This window comes from Gadus chalcogrammus, chromosome 11 (assembly GCF_026213295.1).
Source record: "Gadus chalcogrammus isolate NIFS_2021 chromosome 11, NIFS_Gcha_1.0, whole genome shotgun sequence".
NCBI classification, from domain to species: Eukaryota; Metazoa; Chordata; class Actinopteri; order Gadiformes; family Gadidae; genus Gadus; species Gadus chalcogrammus.
In genome coordinates, this window is record NC_079422.1 from 23122413 (window position 1) to 23146900 (window position 24488).

At 43.8% G+C, this 24488-nt stretch overlaps 1 protein-coding gene across 1 annotated transcript; it reads left to right on the plus strand.

Moving 5' to 3' along the window:
- The first annotated feature begins 13753 nt into the window (after positions 1-13753).
- Positions 13754-18781, plus strand: si:dkey-193c22.1 (uncharacterized protein LOC567837 homolog). The gene is made up of 9 exons (XM_056602147.1): positions 13754-14170; positions 14363-14397; positions 14488-14637; positions 14879-14999; positions 15198-15413; positions 15950-16033; positions 16635-16776; positions 17435-17597; positions 17941-18781. Coding segments are annotated over exons 2-9 (1113 nt in total). The 5' UTR covers positions 13754-14170; positions 14363-14395; the 3' UTR covers positions 18176-18781.
- The last annotated feature ends 5707 nt before the right edge of the window (positions 18782-24488 follow it).

A 24488-nucleotide genomic window follows, 5' to 3' on the forward strand; every position in this document is an offset into this window, starting at 1 on the left:
CAGATTGGGGCTTTCTATCCTTAGCTGACCTCCCTCGCCTCTTCTGACCAGCTGTAAGTGCAAACAGGTTGGGGATAAAGTGTTGATAGTAGAACAAAAAAGTCCACAATGTGCAATACCTACATCATTCAGCATTGACACACGTAGATAGGCCTAGGACTGGGCAATATACCGGTTTTAAAATTATACCGGTATATTTTTTAAAGCGATTTGTAGGCTAGTTGAGACAATATCGCCTCATAATAGACATTCTCTGGACACACGCGATTCGGAAGAAGATGATGGGTGTGTCGCATAGACGTCGTCATCGTCTTGCCGTCCCTCCCCGTTCTGTGATTGGTTCCCCATCTCAGGCGAAAATCGGATCCGATGGCTATTTCGGAGGCGGGACACGTTCAGAATTCCATTCATAAATTAACAGACGTGACTGTGACGTGAATTGTCCGGCTGGCTGAAATTTGAGAGGGGTTCTGGAAGTGTCCATGGTAAGATTTGTGCAACCAACGAGAGAGAGGTATGATCAGTTAAGCATGACCAAGGAGAAGTGTATGGAAGTAAATCTCTGCCATCAGATTTGGAAAATAAAAAGCCATTGAATTCTAAGCACTTAATATTTATGCATTGAAATAACGTATCTGGATTTGAATTTCAACGTAATCAACGTCCCCACGTTGATGTTGAATCTTTGATTTTGAATTTTTAACATTGAAAAATAAAGCTGAATAGGAGTTCAATTCAAATCCAAATACGTTATTTCAATGCATAAATATTCAGTGCGTTCAATGGCTTTTTATTTTCAAAAATCCGATGGCACAGATTGACTTCCATAGAAGTGACTCAAACATTTTGCGTCTGAGAGGGCGTATCGGTTTCCACCATGTAGGTTTCTACAGAAAAAGATCTGTGTGGGAATCTAGAGAGGTTCTCCACATGAATAAATATTAAGTTTCTATTGTCACACCAAATGGATATGTTCAACAAAAAAACAAGAAATTGAAAGCTACTTACAATAGGCCTAGGTTCATTCATTTCCCCTGATGGCAGCAATGTTCCACTTTCAGCTGGAATTCACCAGTACATCAAAACCACTTGTCTTCTTTAGATTTCAGTTCCCTTTATTTATTCACACAGTTCAGCAGCGGGATTCATTCAGAATCAGAGCCAACATTAAAGCTGCATTTAGGGCGACTATCACTACCCAGCCGGAAAATAAATGGTTTTGTATATCAGGAACATGGGCATAGTTGTGGAAGTGCTGGTGTTAGAAAAGAAAGTTGACGGGAATTAAAGTGCTGCACATCGACTGTACAAATGTAGATTATTCATCACAAGAATTTTAATTCAGGAATCAAATAAGCTAATAAAGTCTGAATTGTGAGATAAAATTCATTATTCTGATAATAAAGTCAGAATACTTGGATAAAATCCGAATTCTGATAATTAAATCCAGCATTAAAGGTTCATTTAAGAAGGTTCTCAGTCACCAGTCATTTGTCCCCTGGTCGCGGTGTCGAGTTTTTTTTCACTAGTCATAGCGCGCAATAATTTGAATCAGAATTCTGAGAATTTAGTCAGCATTCAGATTTCTTAGAATTCTCTGGAACTGTGAATTAAAGCGCCACTACTAGCGAACTACTTTCAGCGTGACTGGAGAGAACTTCCATAAATTAATCTTTAATGCTAGATTTGCATGAATGCTATTGTGTAAATTAGTTTGGTTCTCTTTCATGGAAGCCGGAAGTGGGAGATACCTTATTTTTTTACCATTATTGTTTTATAGGGACAAACATAAAGAAATTTCTCCTACAGGGGATTGATAAAGTTCTACCTAGACTATTGAACAGAAAGAAACACTTGGTCATACTTTACACACTTTAGCACAGCATTGGCCTACTGAATGCCACAGATATATTTTCAGCATTGGACTGAATGCCACATAAATATAAAATTATGTTTTTGCACGTTTGCAACGTTTAAAAGTTCAGGGTATAAAGTTCAAGTATATGCCTCTACTTGTATTGCTTAAGCCAATAGCCTTTTGAGGCAGTGTTTTTTCTGAATATTAGTGTTAAGGGCCAATAATGCTTACTATCATATGTTAGTTACCATGTCTGTGGACACATTTGTATGCAGTCACATGTAAATATAAAAAAAAGAAATTTACTTATGATGGTGTAGCCATGCATGTTGTTTTATTGTTAATATGTCAATTTGTTTTTTATTGAAAATACTTTGTATAGATGAATTATCCCCAAACTTAACATGGCAGATACCTGTGTATTGTTTATCATATGCGGTAAGAGTGTGACGTTTTCAACTCAGTTCCTTGGTAGCACCTACTTACAGTAAAAATCAATTCTGATGGAAAAAAAGATGCGTATGAAAAACACTTTTCTTATCTATTGTTAGTATTATATTGTCTAAAATGTACGCATATATTAAAAATATATATGGCGTATAAAAAGTGGCTGGTAAAAAAGATGAGTGGCTGTAAGATTTTTAAATCTACCTGCCACAGTGGCTGGTGGGCAAAAAAGTTAATTTCCATCCCTGACACACACGCACGCACACACGCACACACACAAACACACACACACACACACACACACACACACACACACACACACACACACACACACACACACACACACACACACACACACACACACAAACACAAAAACTCACACACACGCACACAACACTGAACCAGTTCTATGCTGCGTTTTACTGCAGCTGATCAATAACGTGCTCTGTCTCACTTCAAGCGACACTGCGTCAACTTTTTCGGTTCACACCCCCGAAGAAAGAAAGCACAGCTGCATTCATGAATAAAATGCCTCACACACTTAAAGATCCGACATGCTGTGACACATTGACTCCGTCGGACAACTGCTATAGGAGAACGTTCTTTCCCTAACCTTGAGGTAGCTAGCAGTACGGGTAATTTACTCCTAATAACTGAAATAAGTCATAATAAAACTGGAGAATAAATCGTTTTCTTGTTTGTTGGATCTATACTCAACTTTGGTTTTTATTTGAAGAGCACTCCAAAAAGCACATAGGCTTGAGTAGGTAGAAGACTTTTGGTCCCCCATTTGGTTAAGATTGTGTTAACGAGAATGTTACAGAGGTCTTACGCATTGACTGGATTATTGGTTGATATTCAGACATTGCAATTCTTCGTTCCATCCTCATCCTCTCAGACGTAACTCCTTGCATGAAGTGTTAATAACAGGTTAAAAACAAGCAATGGTGAGGTTATACCTAAATCTTAAATATATGCAGCTTAATCAAACTATAATTTGCGTCACACAAAGTGTTTAAATACAGTCCTAACCCTCTCTTTTATGAGAGGTTTTATGTCTTTTTTTTATTTATTTTTTTATTTTTTAAGAGTTACATAATATGCGTAATTTCATAAGGAAATGCTAACTGATTAGTAAAATCTAATTGAAATGTCATATAGATGATAGTTTCTGAACAAGCCAAGAAATAAACCCCACAAGATTGAAAGCCATAAAAAGTGACCTATAGAAGTTAATGCCTCATGCTGAAATAATACTAATTATAGCAACAAATAGCTGTGGATGTCAACAAACACTGACACGTTTATAGGACGTGAGAAGAGACGGGAGAATGCATAGGCTTTTTCCATGGCATGTCTGTGCTTACATAACCCGAATAAAGTACAGAAAGGAATGCAAACTGTTGAGATTCTCCGTACATTATTGACGTTGCAGAGGCACGCTTTAGTAGGTGTGTCTGAGGAATATGCGATTATTCCGGAAATTGAAATGAACATTTCTGGGAAAGGGAAGAGAGGAGGTATGATTTGGGGACACGTGGAGGACAGAAGGTATTACAGTACGCAGGCCTGGACATCTGGAGGACGGACAGAATATCACGCCACACTGGCCCGCCTATCTGGTAACAGCTCTCCCTCCCTCCCTCTCTCGTTCTCTCCACACACACACACACACACACACACACACACACACACACACACACACACACACACACACACACACACACACATACACACACACACACACACACACACACACACACACACACACACACACACACACACACACACACACACACACTTGACACACACACACACACACATGTACTATACATACAAAACTAGAAACACAATACACACACACTTAAACATCCACAAACACACACACACACACACACACATACACTTACACACACACACACACACACACACACACACACACACACACACACACACACACACAATACACACAGACTTGCACATAAACACACACACACACACACAAACGCAATACACACAGACATGTACATAAATGCACACACACACACACACACACACACACACACACACACACACACACACACACACACACACACACACACACACACACACACACACACACACACACACACATGCACTGTAGATTAAAATCTATGCTGCACACATATCATGCTTGTGAGTGGGTGTATGTGTGGGCACGTGTTACCTCATGTATGTGTGTGTGTGTGTGTGTGTGTGTGTGTGTGTGTGTGTGTGTGTGTGTGTGTGTGTGTGTGTGTGTGTGTGTGTGTGTGTGTGAACATCGACCATGTATTCCTCATCCAACAGATGTATCACTGCTCGCCCCTCCTCTTAACGACGGGATGCTTCCCATGCCTCTGGAACAGAGGAGCACACGGTTGACCTTGAGCATTGTCCTCAGTCCCGAAAGCCGTATTGTTGTTTTTTTTATCTACCGGTCTTCTTTTTCCCATTCAGAGTTTCCATGGAGTCCTTGTTGTCATAGACAACAAGCAGGTAATGTATCCTTGATGTTGAGATGTTGGCGGAGCGGCGGGGAGAGATTCCAAGAGGAAGTCCACCGAGAACCGGCTGCACATGAACCTGTACCTGGGCATCGATCATCACATGTGTCACGAAGTGCCTTGGGTGAAGTACTAATTAAATGTGAATGTAGTTGATCAAAGAGCTTCATGATAGTGGAGTCGCTGGGTGGTTCGACTCCCAATTGAAAGGTAACAACCAGCAACCATCCGACAAACCTGTAGGCGTCTTTAGGCTGATGCCTGACCCCAGCCTCTTTATGGGACTTATGAAATAGCCTTGATAAACACTGGGTCGTGATTTGCCACTAAAGTGATTTGCCGCCAAAGGTGTGAATTTATTTCTAGTAACGTGACTGGAGATATCAGCTTTTAAATGGTTCCGAATCAATGTGCTACAAATCCAACATTAACAACCAACTTCTTACCACCAGTTTCCTTGACAATGCAATTGCAAGGAAACTGCAACAATGTAATATGCTCAAAGCAATATGATCCATTATGCTCAAAGAGGAATGAACAACGCTGTGGTTTCTCGTAATTAGAAGATAATGTATGACGCAATTTTGCTGTAATGGTATGCTGAATGAGAAAATCATTCAATTGACCCCACATGTATCATAACTATTAAAATATCGATCTTCTGGGTGGCGAGGGTGGCACAGGGTACGCACACCTACAGGCGATACACCTCGTACCTAGGTGTCACAGGGTCACAGTGTCACGATCCGCTCCTGGCTTTCCATCCCATTGCCAGCCCTGCCAGTACTTTTCCGGATCACCTGCCTGCCACTCCCCACCTCATCAGTGCAGCCACCTTCACCTGTGTTCCCTCACCTTATTTAAACCCTCTCCTTCCACTCACAGTGTCTGCCAGATTATCTTAGCAGCATGCAAAGCGCTCTAGTTCTGTTTCCCGGATTGCTTCGTTGGCTTCGACCCTGCTTGTCCCTGGCCCTTCCTCGTCGTCCCTGCCCTGGTAACCTGAACAGCCTTCTGTCCCTGACCCCTCTGCCTGCTCGCCCCTTGTCTCTCTCCAGTAAGCTTTGATTCCCGTTTGGGACAATAAAAACCGTTGAACTGTTCCGACGCTGGTCTCGGTCTGTGCTGTTCTTGGGTCCAACCGCACGCCCCGTCACACACAGGTTCGATTCTGACATCTCATTTACATCTCGCTCTGCCCGTGAACAAATATCAAAGCATCTGAGCCGTCAAACACGTGTTCTCCTTCACACATCCTGACTCAGAGTAACCCTGGTGAAGACATGGGGTGATCCTCGTTACCACAACCCACCCCCCCCGATTCAACGTCTGCTGCCCCTGGTTGGGACTATTTTTTCTCCAAGAGGTTATAATAAGACACGCAGCCGTCTCTATCTTTACCGCCGCTTGACACCCCCGAGGAGCACCTTGTGCGTACATGACATTCGGGTCACCTGACACCCAGAGCAACGTGCCCACGCTGTGGTCGTCCTCTGATGGGCCGCTCAATATTTAATTTATGTTGCGCAGGACATTTTGAAGAGAACAGCAGTCAGAGGGGACGGGGGGACGGGGGGTATGAGCTCTACTGGTCTCTGGGGAAGGCATTAGTACACAAGACACTCACCAAATAAATGCAATTTATTTGTGCATGTGTGTGAGTAATTCTGTGTGTTTGTGTGGTTTGTGTGGTTTGTGTTTGTTTGCTCGTGCATGTGTTTGCGCGTGCCTGTTTGTGTGGTCATGTAAGTCTGATTGCTAAAATACATAGCAATCGCGTCAGTGGCTTGCATAGAAACCCCCAAAATAGAAAATGACATTGTCACTGTGTGCATGATGGAATTACATGTGTGGAGTTACCATTTAAAAGATTATCAGAAAGCACAAACATGCATTGTATAGTTTTGTGTTTGCGTTCATGTATAATATTGTAGTGTGTTGAGAAATCTCCTGAACATGTGTTATTGGGGTTTTGCAACAGTCTTATGGCAGTTATGTAAGCCCTCTAAGTACATTCCCTCCCACAATGACAACAACACGCAGAGCACCTTTCCATTTTGTGATACTTTCTCTTTGTATGAGCATGAGGTCATGGGGCCATGGGGCCATGAGGTCACCGAGGTCTGGACCTCAGTAATACTCTCTAGACAACCCGAAGCAACATAAGTCCGTAACAAGGCTTTTATTGTCTTGGCCCATCATTAAATGGAGGTGAGTTAGTGTTTGTGCACGTCGTAGACATCGACATGTGGATCTGCCCCTGTCGAACGTGAATCAGCATTCACTGCGGAGGGAATATCGGAATGAATCACTTCGTCACATTTGTTGAACAGTGAAAATCCTTATTCACAGAGGATTTGCTGATGCATACTTAAAGGTGGAAGACCCATCTCCCACGAAGTAGGATTGGTCCTCTGGCCAGACCACCTCTGGTCTCGTGGACGGAGAGAAGACCAATTTTTTTCCGCTGTGGGAAACCTCTAATTAAAGCAGGCTCTGCACAACAGGTTGTTTCAGTCAGTACAAGACAGCTGGCTTGGGTCCGCTGATAATAGTTGTGTTATCACTCTTCTTCTGGAACTAAATAATGATGAATACAGCAAACTGATTTTCAAACATAACCTGTCTTGTTAAATAAGACTAGGCTATTTACATGGTCCACCGCACACACAACCACGAAGAGGCTTCTTAATGAGTGAATCAGCAGCAAAGAGGGGTGGAAGACGCAAGGCAAAACCAGTGGTTGAACATTTCTCCGAGTTGACTGCCTGATTCAGTTCAGACACTACCTCCCTTGTAGTGTCTGTCAGTTTTTTTTTTCATTCAGCATTTTGTTACAAACTGTTTGAAAAGATGCTTAATAAATAAAGCTTATAATTAATCTTTCAACCAATTTACCATTTCAAATTTTTTTTTAAACGGGGACTCAATACTTTAATTGTTATTACTGGTTATTTCTGTAAAGTGAAAATGTTCATAGACTAAGGTTGGAAAGTTTCTTCACATAGAAATATGAAATAGTGAGGTAATGGTAAAAGCAATGTTACCATTTATATTATATCTTGCGTACTTGAACACCTCAACGGGGAATGTTTCCTCATTCTCTCGTATTTTCTCACCAAAGTACACCAAAGCGCCACATCCCCGCTGCACGCTGACCATTAGAGATATGTAAGTGTTCCTTGTCCATCCATGCAGAGGTACATCGCTTCACATTCCCAGCCTCGGTCCCTGGAGCATCGTAAAGGCGTCTGGCCTGTCTCCTGCTGTTAGGTGCCAGTGGGCATTCCACTGAGAAGGAGATAGATCAAAGACAGAAAGTCCTGGATTCATTAATTCCTGTCTCCTTGGTGCGGTGTAAAATAATCCATCTGCTTCCAGAGTCACCCTGTCTGGACCATTTCAGTGTCTTTATTGTAACAGGATTGTGCAGAGTCTTCTCTTTACAGTTGCATTCTTACCAGGCATTCACCTCATCACCCGCTGAGCATCTCAACTCATGGCAGGATCGAAATCCGTTAAGTGGTAGCATCTTTTTTGTGGCCCAATTAAAAAGAGAAAGTTTGATTTTAAACCTGCACTATGTAAGTTGTCCCATAAGTAACCTCTAGTGGCTTGAGTTGTCACTACAGTTATAGATAAATCATAAATAGAGGTCAGTAACCGGTCAACAGTTGCAAAACATCCTAATGATCATTGAGGAATGATTCCCTGTATGGATTGACTCATCCAGGGTTGTTTGTTTTATCCTTGAGGAACTTTCGAACCTGGGGCGTTGCAAGGCGTAGCCTCTTGCCTACGCAGTGAGCACACTAGATGTTTGACTAACCCAGCCAGCGCTCGGCTTGCTTATTATTGTCATGTTATGACTCAACTGAATGTTGTATTTCACCCTTCGAGCTGTGCCTGTACATATCAACGTACAAACTGTACACACTGAATCTTGTGTGGTGTTTCACATCTCCTTGGATATTCCACCTGTCTTCTCCTCATGAAGATGTCCCTGCCGCTATAGAACAATGTTTTCTTATCGCGCGAGAGGAGGAGATGTGTTTGCATTTGTTAAGCGCTCCACAGTGCTGGAGAGAAGGGTGACGCACTGAAATAGGACTCTCCTGACGCAGTCAGTCTGAACTCTGTCAGAGAGTAGACTAAAAAAAGAAAAAGCCCTACTGAGATGGCAGATACCTCTGAGAGACCCCATCTCCACTCTCCCCACCACCCCGGGCCCTATCTCCCCTCTACCCTCTCCTTTCACCTGGCATATGCATTCTCACACACACACGCACGCGCACGCACGCACGCACGCAGGCACGCACGCACGCACGCACAGACAAACACACACGTTCCCACTCAACTCATCTGGCACACGCACACAAACAAACACACACACACACACACACACACACACACACACACACACACACACACACACACACACACACACACACACACACACACACACACACACAGACACTAACCTCTCCTGGCCCACACACACACTAACCCGCACACTTCTCTCTAAACTACACGCACACATGCACACCCTTCTCTCAAACCCACACACACACACGTCTCTCTCTCTCCCTCTCACACACCCTTGTCTCATTGAGGGTATTGATCTTGGTAAATACCCGACCATCCCTCGAGCTCCTTGTTGTCCGTGCCAAGCATTCCTCGCCCGGTGCGGCCCCCCCCCCCACCAACCTCTTAGTATTCCTCCCAAGATTCAACCCGGTGACCAGAATGGCCGCTCTATTTTGCAGCGATCAAGCAGAAGATCCGTCCAGTTTCCGTGCCCTCCCACCCCACACCACCACCACCACCATCACCACCTCCCCGTCCTCCAGACCCCCCCCCCCCCCCCCCCCCCTTTAAGCACCCACATGGCACTCGGAACGCCATCGCCGTCTCCTCCGTCTCCACAGCTCCTCTGGCGTCCGTGAGGCTCTCGGGCCCGCCATTCTGGAGCTCCCCGGTCCCTAGAAACTAAACCTCCTGATCCCCCCCCCCCCCCCCCCAAACCCACCCACCCACCCAACCCGTTTCCATGGCTGCCCCCAGTCAAAAGGAGGTCCTTTCTGGCCCGGCGTGTTTGAGAAGTGCCTGTGAAAAGATGCCTCTGTGTCCTGACAGCCAGAGCCAAGGGAAATGCGGAATTCAACCATTGGCGTCTGTGTTGGGGCTGTGTTGGGGCTGTGTTGGCGCTGTGTTAGCGCTGTGTTGGGGCTGTGTTGGGGCTGTGTTGGGGCTGTGTTGGGGCTGTGTTAGCGCTGTGTTAGCGCTGTGTTGGCGCTGTGTTAGCGCTGTGTTGGCGCTGTGTTGGGGCTGTGTTGGGGCTGTGTTGGGGCTGTGTTAGCGCTCTGTTAGCGCTGTGTTGGCGCTGTGTTAGCGCTGTGTTAGTGCTGTGTTGGCGCTGTGTTGGGGCTGTGTTGGGGCTGTGTTAGTGCTGTGTTGGGGCTGTGTTGGGCTGTGTTGGGGCTGTGTTGGGGCTGTGTTAGCGCTGTGTTGGGGCTGTGTTAGCGCTGTGTTGGCGCTTCGTTGGGGCTGTGTTGGGGCTGTGTTGGGGCTGTGTTAGCGCTGTGTTGGGGCTGTGTTGGGTCTATGTGGGGGCTGTGTGGGGGCTGTGTTGGGGCTGTGTTAGCGCTGTGTTGGGGCTGTGTTGGGGCACACACACACACACACACACACACACACACACACACACACACACACACACACACACACACACACACTTCAGCGCATATGACACCATATGGTACCCGATCATTCTTTCCCATTCCTAGTAGATACACACACAAACAAACACAGGTGTGAACTTGAACCGTCCATGTATGATACATTTCTTGTAAATGCTGTTGACACACACCTGGAAAAAATGGATGAAAGTGCTTGCGCCAACAAGCACTTTCATCCATTCATCCACATACAGAAACCCCCCCCCCAACCCACCCACACACAGAAACAGAAACACTGCTTTGACACACTTTGGATATGACACAGTGGAAAGGATTGTGGGAGTGGCATTTAACCTAGCATGGTAAAGGAGAAAAGATAAGCCTTCAGAACAGATAGGTTAGGTGTGCAATGCAAAATAACAACGGGCTGTTATTGTATGTTCATATCAGTTGATCATGTGGCCAATATCCCATCCGATCTCCATCAATATATTCCAATGTCATCTTGATGTCCAGTTGAGGTAAAAGATTGCACCGGCCGTACATCCCTCTCATGGCACAAAGACAACTGGGTGGACTGGAAACCACTAAACTGACCAACCTTCAGAATTGGGGATATCCCGCATTGTGTGACTGAAAAGCTGAGCGGCCGACATTGGACCATCTCATAAGAGGCCCACTGTTGATAGCGACCTGCACCAGAGAAGACCTGGCCATGTACACTCTAGCCAAGCTTTGTGATAAGAAGTGGCCAAGCAAAGTCTGATGTAGGATACGAAAGAAGAAGAAATCTTGGTGTCTGTCTGATATCATATTTTACGCCCACCGATTAGATAATCTATCCAATAGGTCATGTCACTGCTACTATTAAATAAGATATTGCATTTGTACATGGTATAACATGACTTCAGATAAGAAATCTTTTTAAGAGCATGTTAGACATTGTTCTGGTCTTGAACAGATAAACAGATAAACCCTGTAGGGGAAATAGCGCCAATACCATTTGGTTTGGACAGGGAAAAGGTTGGCGGTTCCCCAAAGCTGCCAAACCCTGATTGTGTTTTGGAATGCCACTTTGAAGGCAAAATTATTCCTGACTATCTTATTAGAAATCACCATATTTGATGCAATGGTACCCACTGGCTTTTATGTAACCTTAAAAGGCTCATTAAATGCACAGACAGTATGTACTTGTTAAAGGTAAGCCGTGATCATTTGTTAAGCAGGTGTTTCAGCCGGTGTTACAGTGTTCTATAAAAAAGTCCTGGCAGTGACTGTGAGTCAAATAGAGACCCATCCGAACCTCAATACATCTGTTCTCCTGGGACTGAATCCACATTCTGATTCTAAAGAAACACAGACTGTGCAGGCATTTTTCCCGGTAAGGGGACCACAACTTTCCAGAATCCTACATTCACAAAGATCCTTCTGTATGGAAGTGCACGTCAGCCTTTATTATGTTAATACCACTGTGCATACAGTCATTCCCTGGTGTGTGGTATCATTCTTGAAAATGAAACAGTGAAAAGCTGTGAATTTTTACCACACTATTGGAAAATACGACTGCTGACTGTGCACGAATCGCCAGCTACGCGCCCAGCTCTGCACAACGTGGAAGGAGAACCGTTTCCACTCAAACTCAAACTTCTTCCATGAAACACCAGGGACTCCCCACATCGCCGGAGCTGAGGCAGCAACCACACACACACACACACACACACCTGCACGCACGCCCACACATAGGTACGCAAGCACACACACACACATGCACATGCACGTACAGGAAGTAAACACACATACACACACCTGCACGCACGCCCACACATAGGTAGGCAAGCACACACACACACACATGCACATGCACGTACAGGAAGTACACACACACACACACACACACACACACACACACACACACACACACACACACACACACACACACACACACACACTCACACACACACACAAACACCCATGCACACACATATGCATGTGAGCACAACCTCACACACATACTAACACACATACATATGCACACATATGCACCCACAAATGCAGACAAGCACACACACACACACACACATTCACACACACACACACACACACACACACACACACACACACACACACACACACACACACACACACACACACACACACACACACACACACACACACACACACACACACACACACACACACACAGCCAGGACCTGGTAGACCCAGTCCGGGCTATGGTGAGCCAATCATAACAATAGCTAAGGCCCTGGTCAGGTATCATATACAACCCATACTGTTCTATTGTCTATTGTTCTATTGCCTGTAGAAATTCTGTCAAAACTTTGTCACATTCTGCATATTTTACAGGAGCTTCAATGTATTAAATATAGATGGCAATAATTGGTAATAAATACATATGCATATTAAGACACAAGGCAATATGCAAATATAATATATATTTATTTATAAAAAATATTTATTTATAGATACGCACCGGACACAAACACACGCGCACGCGCACGCACGCACGCACGCACGCACACACACACACACACACACACACACACACACACACACACACACACACACACACACACACACACACACACACACACACACACACACACACACACACACACACACACACACACACACAAACAGAATCCCTACTTACATACTAAGTGGATTAGTGACGTTTGGTGCGGCATCATTGGAAGTCTCTATCAAGGAATTATATCGCCCTCTGCTGGACAAACTCGACGCTTACCGAAAACACGTTAATGTAATATAATATTGTGCCTCACCAATTTCCCCCTATCTATTCGATTAAAGTAACAAGCAACTCTCATTGCATAAACATGTAAATGAACGAAATTCCGTTGACCATACACTTTTACATATCGGTATTATCCATTTAGTGTATAATGTATAAACCCATGTCCCTACAATACTGATTTAAATAATTTAATTAATGCCAAAATAAGCCAATTGAAAGCCCTATTTTGACCTGTTATAATCATAAACATGCCTTGCCCGATTGACGTAGCCTGAGATCGGTTAAAGGACGCAAGCGCATATGTATAAAGTATAATTGTGCAGGCTTTTCCCCGAAATTTTAGCCTACTAACATTGTTCATGGCAACGACTAGCATGTCACTAAAGTATGGATAAAAAAACGAATAAAACCCCAATTGTTCCACAAAACGTGTCACTTGGTGTATTTCCGGGGTAGCATCTACTCCATTTCCGTTTGGGAGATGAAAACATTAGTCCGATTGTCGGCATGTACAGTGCTGAGGATTATGTAATAGCGTACTCATTCAGTCGCCATGAAATACCAATAGATAAGAGTATACGTTTCCAGCAGTATAGCGACGACCCTGATGCCTTTAGGATAAACCGCCAACACTAAGCCATTTAAGCCGTTTATAATATAAGGATGCGCTGCAATTAACCGCCGGAGAACCGCAGAGACGGTCGGGAGGAGGCGGGCCTGTTACACACTATCTGATGCACAATATCTGTGTGTCAAGTCGACTGCTATTCAGAGTAGAGGTGATCGTATGTTACGAGAGGGGTGGTCCACATTGCTGATAACGTTGTGTGTACTCTTATAATACATCCATGGCTGTACTCTATTGAGTATTCATTACGCAGAGGAATAAGTAAGTGCGCATATTAGGATTTTCATAATTACATCATAAAGGACTTGGAAGACACATCTGATTATCTGTCGTATTATTGTTTCTACATGTCCACGCCTTTTCGAATTGTTTGCGTATTTGGATGTAGGCAGTATAGGCCCTATGTCATATTACCTTGTTGTTTAAGATGTCCATTTGTTTTGTACAATACAGAATCACGAGTGAACTCTTCAAATACTGCGAAACATGTAAGATGCTTTAATACAGATTTGTTTTTACCACCTACCTAATATTTTAATTGAGCACGAGTTGACGTTGTGAACTTTTCATTTGCAAAGGGCATCTCTCAAACATCGCATTTCAATGCCCGTGGCAGCGGGCGTCCTGCTGGTCGGTGTACCCTATTCAATCTCCTTAGCGGCCCAGTGGCTGTACGGTTGGCCAAATAAGCCCGGCTGTAGAAAATACATAGAGGCTCTGAGACCCAGGTAATCAAGCATCAAATATATATTAGCCGAAACATACAAAATCAACACTAGAATGAGCCTATCTTGATTTATATGCATGCCTCATGTAAACCTATTTTTTGTTCATTGTGAATGTATGACTGTACTTACGCATAATGAATACCTGAAGGACGATATGTATCTATATATCTATATATATATTTATATATATAATGCATTCATGCTCAGTTGAGGACATTCAATATCTGTGTTTCATTCCTAGGCGAATCTACTGCCTGACCAGAGCTGTGCTTGAAACACTAAAATACCTACAGTACGGAAAACTGTACTTCCAGTGGAAGTTATGGTACAAGAACGATGAGAACCGGAAACATTATGAGAAGGTATGTATCGCAATCAGAGGTCGAAAACAAGAAAAAATAAAAGAGAAGCCACTTGGTTAATCATAATAATTTTAGGACATAACTATAGGCTACTATTACGCCTTTGGGTTTTCTACCAGAGATACTACTGAGAAAATGTTCGGTGCTTTTAGAGATTCCGTGATACCGTTTTTTAATTTTTTTTTATCCAACCCAAAGGGCATCACCTTCGGGCGCCGAAGCAACAAGATGGACCTGTACTACAGCCCCCAAGGGGCCCGGGCGGCCGGGGACAAGCCGGTTCCCCTGGTGGTGTTCATCTACGGCGGGGCTTGGGGATCTGGGGACCGCTCCATCTACTGTCTGCTGGCCAGGCGGATGGCTGAGGAGCTGGGTGCCACCGTGGCGTGCCCCGACTACGTCACCTACCCAAAGGTAAGGCCAGACGGGGCCACCGAACCCCTTCCATTACATTGAATGAGCTTCAAAGCGAGAGGAGTGCGAAGGGGCCTGTCAGAGACCGAATATAGGTCAGATGCTGGAGCAGGGATTGAAACTGATGAATGCAAAGGTCTTTCCTCACCTCTGCCAGATTCAATGTGTTGATTATTTATTTACTCTGCGGCGTTGTATGAGGCTTACTTTATATTTGAGTGTGTTTAATATTGTATTCTGCTGCTATCTTCACCAGGGGAGGCTTGTGGAATAGTTGTTTGATCACAAAGATGGAGGCTAAACTGGTTAAAGAGAGGTTAACGCAAAAGTGGATACCTGGTTTCTCTTGCATATATATAGGCAGAGGTCACGATATGTTAATATTGTACGTGAAGAAGAGCAAATTTACATTTCTCCTGTACACAATGCTTATTCTATTGGAAACACTACAATATGGTTCTAGCATGTCATGTTATTGGAGATACAGTCATTACTCTATATTCAAGTGATTCGTTATGTTTTTGGCTGAATTTCAGGGGAATGTTTTGTGCATGGTCCAAGATATCACGGACTGCCTAGTTTGGGCACGAGAGAACGACAAAAAGTACAACTTTGACAAGGTAAATGACCTTAAACATAAATCATGACTTGCAAACATGAATTATATCATCATATTTCATTATTGCATGTTTGCAAAAACATCCTGTATGTGTTATTATTGTTGGAAAATCCATGTTTAAATTCATCCTTACTTTCATGTTGTACAATCTACCATCATACTAATTTAACTTGTCACCATATGTTTTTGCTTTTGTACAAATGTATAAAAGCTTCTCAATCTGTAGCCTGCAGAATAACAAAAATCTAACCACAAATCGATCGGCCCAGGGAATAATGCTATCTTCTTCAATTTGGTTAGGGTTTATCAAATCATCAGAGGGAATTACAATGACAGGACTTGACGTCCGAATTATTCTTTAAAGTGGAAAACCGACGACCTTTAGGTATTATTACTAACATTACAAATCAGACATCCCCATCAGCTGGCTTGAATACACAGTTCTTGCGACCTGCTTGATGGTGGTCTCATCGTTCTTCATGTCAACAACGTCACTGTATGGGCCCAGGAGCCAACGCTCGCTGGTGCTAGCCCCATGACAGTTGTGCCACTTCTGATTCCTGGTCTCTGATTGGCTGCGTCCTCTCGTCGGTCCTCTCCAGGACAACATAGTGTTGGTGGGGCACTCTGCGGGCGCTCATCTGTCGGCCCTGGCCATCCTGTTCCTCATCGACTGCAGAGACGAGCTCTTCGTCGAAGCAGGCATGCAGCGGAACATCGCCAAGGCGATCAAAGGACTCATCGGTGAGTCTTGTGGCACTCGCTCAAATGTCAGTGAGGATCGGGTGGTTATTAAATGGAATAACCCGCCGGCTATGGGCGTTACAGCGGATACAGTCTTTCACTGTATGATTCATTTTGCGCGCTTGTTGTTGTGTACACACTGTGTATGTGTGTTTGCATGGCCTTCTCTGTGATCGAATAGCAAACTTTTCCTTTTCAGTGCCAGGTGACAGGCTGACATTTGTCACCAGGCTTTTTTTGTCCTTATCTTGAAACCGCCTCAAATGAATATACAAACAAGGTCAATTGTATTCTATGTGTCAAATCTTTATTTACTTATTGAAAATAATAACTGTAATACATATTTAGTTTTAGTTATGAATGTTATATTGTCATATTTAAATGTTCAAGAGGATTATGAGTATGTGCAGTATTTCCCACATTGTTGGTGAAAGCCAGCAATAATCCTTACACTTAATCCGAAATGTTTATATTCCAAAGCCACAAACAAGATTTTACTGCAGAAAGAGGAAATGTAAATTTTGACACCTGTGTTTAACCTTCAGTGTATGCTGCTGCACAGTGCCGCAGAGCTAAGCTTTGACATTTTCCAATTCTTGCATTATTTTAACTTTAATTCTACAAAAAATTGATCACTGCCTTCTTATTTGTTGTGCAGGTCTGAGCGGCGTATACAACATCGTGGATCACTATGAGCATGAGCAAATGCGAGGGGTGGAATACGTGTCCACCATGCATAAAGCCATGAATGGAGTCCACAACTTCCCTTACTACTCGCCAGAGCACATCCTCAACACATTCAGCCAAGACAAGCTGGAGAGGTGGGACTCGCACAGACTTTGATCCTGCTCCTGAATTGGGTGTCCTGTTGTTGACAGTCCAAGTGCACAATCCATTCCTTATTTACTAGATTTGTTTCTCGTCACTCAGCCGGTGTGAAGTGAAATGGAATGAAATGGTTGACGACAGGAGAATGCTAAAAAAACTTTATTTCCTTCATGACTCGTTGACTTACTGATGTGTAAGCATCAGACATTCACACGTCACACATCACATTTAAGACATGCATTTCCTAATGTCACCCATTACAATGGTCCAAACCTGTGATAACCTGCCCTTTACCTCGCACCTTAAATAAAAAAAATTGTCTCTTCACTCTGACAGAATTCCGCCAATCATCCTGATACACGGAACCAATGACATCATCGTTCCTGCCGAATCGTCCATCAAGTTCTCCCAGCTCCTGACGTCTCTCTGTGTGAAGACAGCCCTCTACATACTGCCAAACATCGACCACACCGAGATCGTCACCGACCTCATGGTGCCTGACCGGCACTTCTACCACGCTGTCTACAGCTGCATCAAGCAGGAGTACAACAAACTCATCGGTGTCTGCTGAGGGCCTCCAGCTGGGTTCTGACGGCCGTCACCCGGTCATCTTTGTGCTCTTTGCCTCATTTGTATCCTCGCCTACTACATACCTCATTTATGTTAACGACGTCATAACGATTCCAGAGTGGCTTTTCCACTGCAACACACCATACTTTGTTGGGTCATATTGTGTCTGAATTGTATTTAATGCTATGTATTCTTATGACATTTTGTGTCATATTATGACATTTATGAGGTGATTATCTTGTAAGAATTTCATGACGGATGTTTTTAATACGAGCCTTACTGAGTTAATGGAATAATGAATTGTGTAAAGATAGTCGTTTTAATATATCAAAAGCCACTGGTATTAATGCAGGTTGTATTGACATTGATATTTAATATTATTAACCTCACTGGATTTGTCATGTGATCACTTTAAGCACATAACTCTTGCCTTATGCTGGTGCATATATTGAATGAAATGGATTTTGTGTTATCGGAATGTCTTCGTCCATGTCACCTATTAAGTTATTTTGGAAATTAAATGTTTGAAGGTACAATATGTGTCAAATTTACTAAACCATATACTGAGCATGATTTGTCATTGGAGATGAAGGAAAGTTAGTTCGAAAATGCTAAGCAATATTTGCCAAGTTAAAATAGTGGCTTCTCTGTCTACAACGCAACAGCGAGCGTGTTCTCCTTTGAAGTGTCCGTTCTAGGCTGGAATGTAGCTTGTTGTTTTGGCCTGTCTGTTATGACTTACTTCTCTGAGTACCCCGGATTGCGCGACAAGATAAAAATGGGGACAAAAATACCTCGGGGAAGACCCAGGACTAGGTGGAGAGATTATATCTCAACACTGGCCTGGGAACGCCTCGGGATCCCCCCATCAGAGTTGGTCAATGTGGCCCGGGAAAGGGAAGTCTGGGGCCCCCTGCTTGAGCTGCTCCCCCCGCGACCCGACCCCGGATAAGCGGACGAAAATGAGATGAGATGAGATGAGACAAAAATACCTGCCTTCAGCCATGGAAGCAAGCCAACAAACTGGATCAAATTAGATTCCAGCAGATTCTACGTGACCTTTCAAATATGCTCCATGATCAGAGCTGTGCTAAAACATGGTTAAATCTTTTGAGTTTGACTTGAAAGATGCAGACAGCTTAGAGCCCAGAGGGATTTCAAGATTGATGCCAAGGGAGCTGGTTTATGATTTGCAAACAAATAAATTGCAAACATATACATTAGCTGATCAATTTACAGTGTAGGACTGGTCGTTGCATGTCATTGCAGAAATACCATAGTTTCAAGTCAGGGGAGGAGGGGGTGGGTGGGGACAGCTCTCCAATATTTTGAATTGGGACTGAAGTACAGATTTTAAACGCTTGGTGTCAACGTTACATATTGTACCTTTACACCCACCAAACAGTTTTGGTCATCAGTGTAACCCCCTAAAATGCGACTAAAGCTTGGACTTCAATACATTACCAAGTATGTGTCTGGACTGTTTGACATTTTCTGGTGGTCCACTGCTTACAAATTAAACACAGTCTGTATTCAAAACCTCATGCTAACTAAACCTGCAATTATGATTCCCTGCACATTTCCCAGCTGTTCTCGCACCTTGAAACTTTGAAAGGAAAGATATATTCATCATCTCCCACAGTGCTTTGTCTTTGTGCTTTGTCTAGGAATAGGTCAAACACACAGTGCCATGCATTTAAAACAAAGGCTTATCTGCCAGCACTCCTTGGAATCGTTTTGCTCTGTGCTTGAACTATACGGGGCCACCCACCGACTGTCATTATCATACTAAGTATTAAATGCTAGGTTCCTTGTCGTGGCCTATAAAACTGATTTACTTTTTACAATGATGTTGGAAGGAAGCCCTGAGGGAGGCCTGGTGAGCTCCCAAGCACCCATGCGCTTCAAAACATTCTCTCATGCTCTTCAAACGTTTAAAGCGCACATCCTCCAACTTTCGCATCACATTCCCCTTCAGTCTGGATTACACTCCTTTCTTATGTTTGCCAACAGGGAATCTTGGCTGAATATGCTAAATACTTTTTTTGCTAGCTGTGCGTTGTTCATAGAGAACCTTTCTGCTGCTTTGCTTGAATATTTGCAGCATTAAATGTAGCTTCAGGCTGGTATGCACGCAGTAGGTCTTATAGGCTATGGATGCTTCGATTTATGTGGTAGCCTACAACATTCATGCTCCCCTTTCTACAACCTTCCTCAGCATTATGGGCAGGGATGAGCTTGAATGGTATTAGTGTTCTACGTATGTAATTTAGTACTTGGGGTTAGGTGTGAGAGGAGGCACCATTTTAACAGCCTTGACATTTAATTGACAAAGAAACAAGTGTTGAATCCATATCGCTTCTGTGTTTTTTGCGGAAATAACATTAAGAATCTCTTTTTGTATTGTACCTGAGTGCTGCACGACCCCACACATTCTGTGGTCTTCAGTGTTCCCTGAGGCTGCTTCCACCTGCCGAGATTCCCAAGAGATCGCCGGCTGCACGTCGCCCACCCACAGAACCACATATGCCGCCGCATCTGAGAACTCTGGCCCCTCGACGGGGATGCCCTGGTACAGCTCAGTGATACTGTCCACCCCCAGAGAGGGAGCTTTGTTGGTTGGTATAGTCCGACCCTGTGTTCCCTCCATGCCACTCATGTGGGCTTCGGTTCCATCACAGACGTCATGGTCTGAGATGCTGGAGGGGGGCTCAAGGGAGTTATGGTTTTTTTCACACAGATTTTCATATTTTTGGGGATTTTTCCATTTCTTCCCCTGGATCGTCAACACTGGCTGGTTATGGGTCCAGAGCTCCTCTCCTGTCATAGAATGGCCATTTCTGGTCCAGTTGTGAGTCCTGCTGTCAATTCGGTGGTTTCTTCTCCAGGAGCTTAAAGGGGGTGTCCTATTAGCTGCTTCGAGGCCCCAGGGCCTCAGAGCAGCCGGGACGCAGTCTGAACTTCTACCTAGCTGCCCATAGGGACAGTAGAAGCAGGGACATTCACACAGGTGAAGAACACAGGTTCACCCTGTCTGTGGCCTTCTCCACGCGATCACTGCCTATTTGGCTGCTCTTGCTCCAACTGAGGTGAATGTTCAGACGATGTGGTGGAGGTCCTTCTCTGAGCTCTGAGGAGCAGTCTGAGGAACACTTTTCCACATACTCTGCCAATTGGAAAGAGAGAGAGATGCCTTTGTTATTTTCAATGCCTGTCAACAAGACAAAAGAGAGTATTAACCTGATTACCTTATCTTTCGCCTGATAAATAATGTAATGTATATATATATATATATATATATATATATATATATATATATAAATAGGGTTCTGTTTTTAATGAAGCCACATGAACCACATTCACATCTCAATTCACAACTTTTGACATTGAACGGGTGAAAACCGAGATTAATTACACATTCTTTCAACAGTTTACAGTCTACAGTCTTTCAAAAAGGTAGAATTACATAAATTACGTAATGTCTATAATGTATCTGGATTAGTGTGGACATGGTACTGTTAGACTGTTAGACATCTATAAAATAACGTACAACTCAAACTCAATAAACCTTAGAACACCCGCAAAGCTTGGGGTAATGCTTCCAGCCGCCACTCCCTCTCAATCTCTCGCTCCAGCTCTGTCATCATCAAACGGTGTCTCAGCCCCCAAGACTGAGAAAGATAGAAAGAAATAAAGAATGAAAGATACATGTCAGGCTCCATGAAGCTAAAGAGTCAGACAGCTTGCAGTATATAATAAAAACCAGCCAACTGAGTTGGTTTCAGGCTGCTTCTCAACAGTTCTAAGCTTCCTGTGTTCATCCGTACAGCCATACTTCTGTTTGTCTTCATCTTTACCTCCTTTGGGAGCCTTTTTATAACAAAAAAAACCTGTTCTACTTTTTCTCTCCATAGGAGCTGTTAGTGAGTACACTGTATTACATTTAAGGTGAAATTTATATCAAAACTTTATATCAAGACTGGTGTTCTAAGCGAGCAGTCGAACCGATCAAAAGGCCTTCAGAACGACTCTGAAGGCCATCCACTACCAGCCATTACTGCAAGTGCTGCGAGGAGATATCAGGAGTAACCATGTCTGGATCTTTTAGAAGTTCTTGCAGAAGAAAGAAGACATAAAGTGTTCAACTTCCCTCTCTTCCTGGCAGGATATGAAGAGTAATGAACTCAATATATGATCCTCATTATTGGTTCAGATGTGAAAAACGCTACCCATTACGTGCTTGGCAGCAGTGAAGCACAACAACCTGTTAGTAGTTCTGATATTGAATTAACTCTTTCATAGTACACACATATACAAGAAGGAGAGAGAGAGAGAGAGAGAGAGAGAGAGAGAGAGAGAGAGAGAGAGAGAGAGAGAGAGAGAGAGAGAGAGAGAGGGAGAGAGAGAGATGGACAGATAGAGGGAGAGAAAGGGAGAGAAAGGGAGAGAGAGAGAGAGATGGACAGAGAGAGTGAGAGATATGGACAGAGAGAGAGAGAAAGGGAGAGAGAGAGAGAGTAAGCGAGAGAGAGAGAAGGGGGAGAGACAGAGTAAGAGAGGAAGGGCTGATTTAACCAACAACGACAGTCCTGTCATGTTGAACAAATAATAAATTAATTGATAAACATAACTCAATTCTTCTTCTTGTTGAATTTATTTTCAAGTGTGTGAGATGGTAGGCTTATACACATTAATCCATCTGTGTATTGCAAACAAAACAGATATGATAAAATACTGATCCATTTATCCATATAATTGTACATATATTTTTGTGACTTTTTACTCTTTCAACTCTTTAAAGGTCCCATGGTATGCTACTTTGTGGATGCTTTTATATAGGTTTTAGTAGGCCCCTAATACAGTACTTGAAGACGTTCAAGAAATTCAGCCTTGGTGCAGAATTGCAGCCACTACGAGCCAGTGCCACAATGAGCTTTAAACAAACGTGCCGTTTTTAGAGGCGGGTCAAGGTGGAGGGTGGGGGTGTGGCCCTGAGCGGCTTGTACGGGTTCTGTACATTTTCTACAACATTCCGGCCGATCCGGCAGGACTCCTGGAGCTCTATATCTAAATAATATCATATTATGCATAGATATCTATATCATATAATATAAATTATAAGGGCCAAAAGCTGTGTGCGCCTCCAGACGATATTATGAATCTCAAACGACTGTGTCGGCTTCTCCGACGTCTCTGGTTCTTCTACTTCCACATCAATCTGAAGTAGACTGAACAGCGACATGGAGGGGAAAGGGATTGTTGCCCACCGTGGTGCCTCGGCGCTGCCCGCTGCCCGTTGCCGAGGCGTTGGTGCCTCGGCAGCGGGCAGCGGGGCTCCGGCGGGAGACAGTCGCAGGCAACAATCCCTTTCACCTCCATGTCGCGGTTCATGTGCTTCAGGGATTCAAAAGCAAAGTTCCTTTCCCCCAATTCCTTCTCAACCACGGCTGAGATAACCCCCCCACTTCCACCTCAATCTGAAGTAGACTGATCCGCAACATGGAGGAGAAAGGGATTGTCTCCCGCTCGGCAGCGGGCACACACACACACACACACACACACACACACACACACACACACACACACACACACACACACACACACACACACACACACACACACACACACACACACACACACACACACGTGGCGCTCGCACGGTCGTAGCTCCTTGTCTCATTGGCGGGCCAAATTCTCTGGGCGGGCAATGAATGGACCTAGTAAGGGGCAAAGCAGAGAAAGGGGAGGTAGCATGTCCCCGTATGAAGACATACTGGGAAAATTCCAAAACGGCGTGTCTGAGCTTTGTTTTTTAAGGCAGAGACAATAAACGCCATTTCTAGCTACTTGGGGACCATAGGCAGGGTAGGGGAACTCATATTTATGTTAGAAAACCTCATAAAGTGAAACTATCATCTAATTTAACATAATATGAATATAAAAAGTTGCTTTCGTTTTGTCTGTAGACGATGCTTTAAAAGCAAATTAGTTTCAGTCTAAATAATTAAATGGAGGCAGATCTGTATCTTAATTACAGAAAATGCCATATTCCACATTATCACTAGGCCTATATACTTTTGTAGCATAAAACAGATCACTACATGAGAAGGGTTGTGCTCTAACACACTATGACACACACGCACACACACACACACACACACACACGTACGTACGCACGCAAACACACACACACACACACACACACACACACACACACACACACACACACACACACACACACACACACACACACACACACACACACACACACACACACACACACACACACACACACACACACACACACACACACA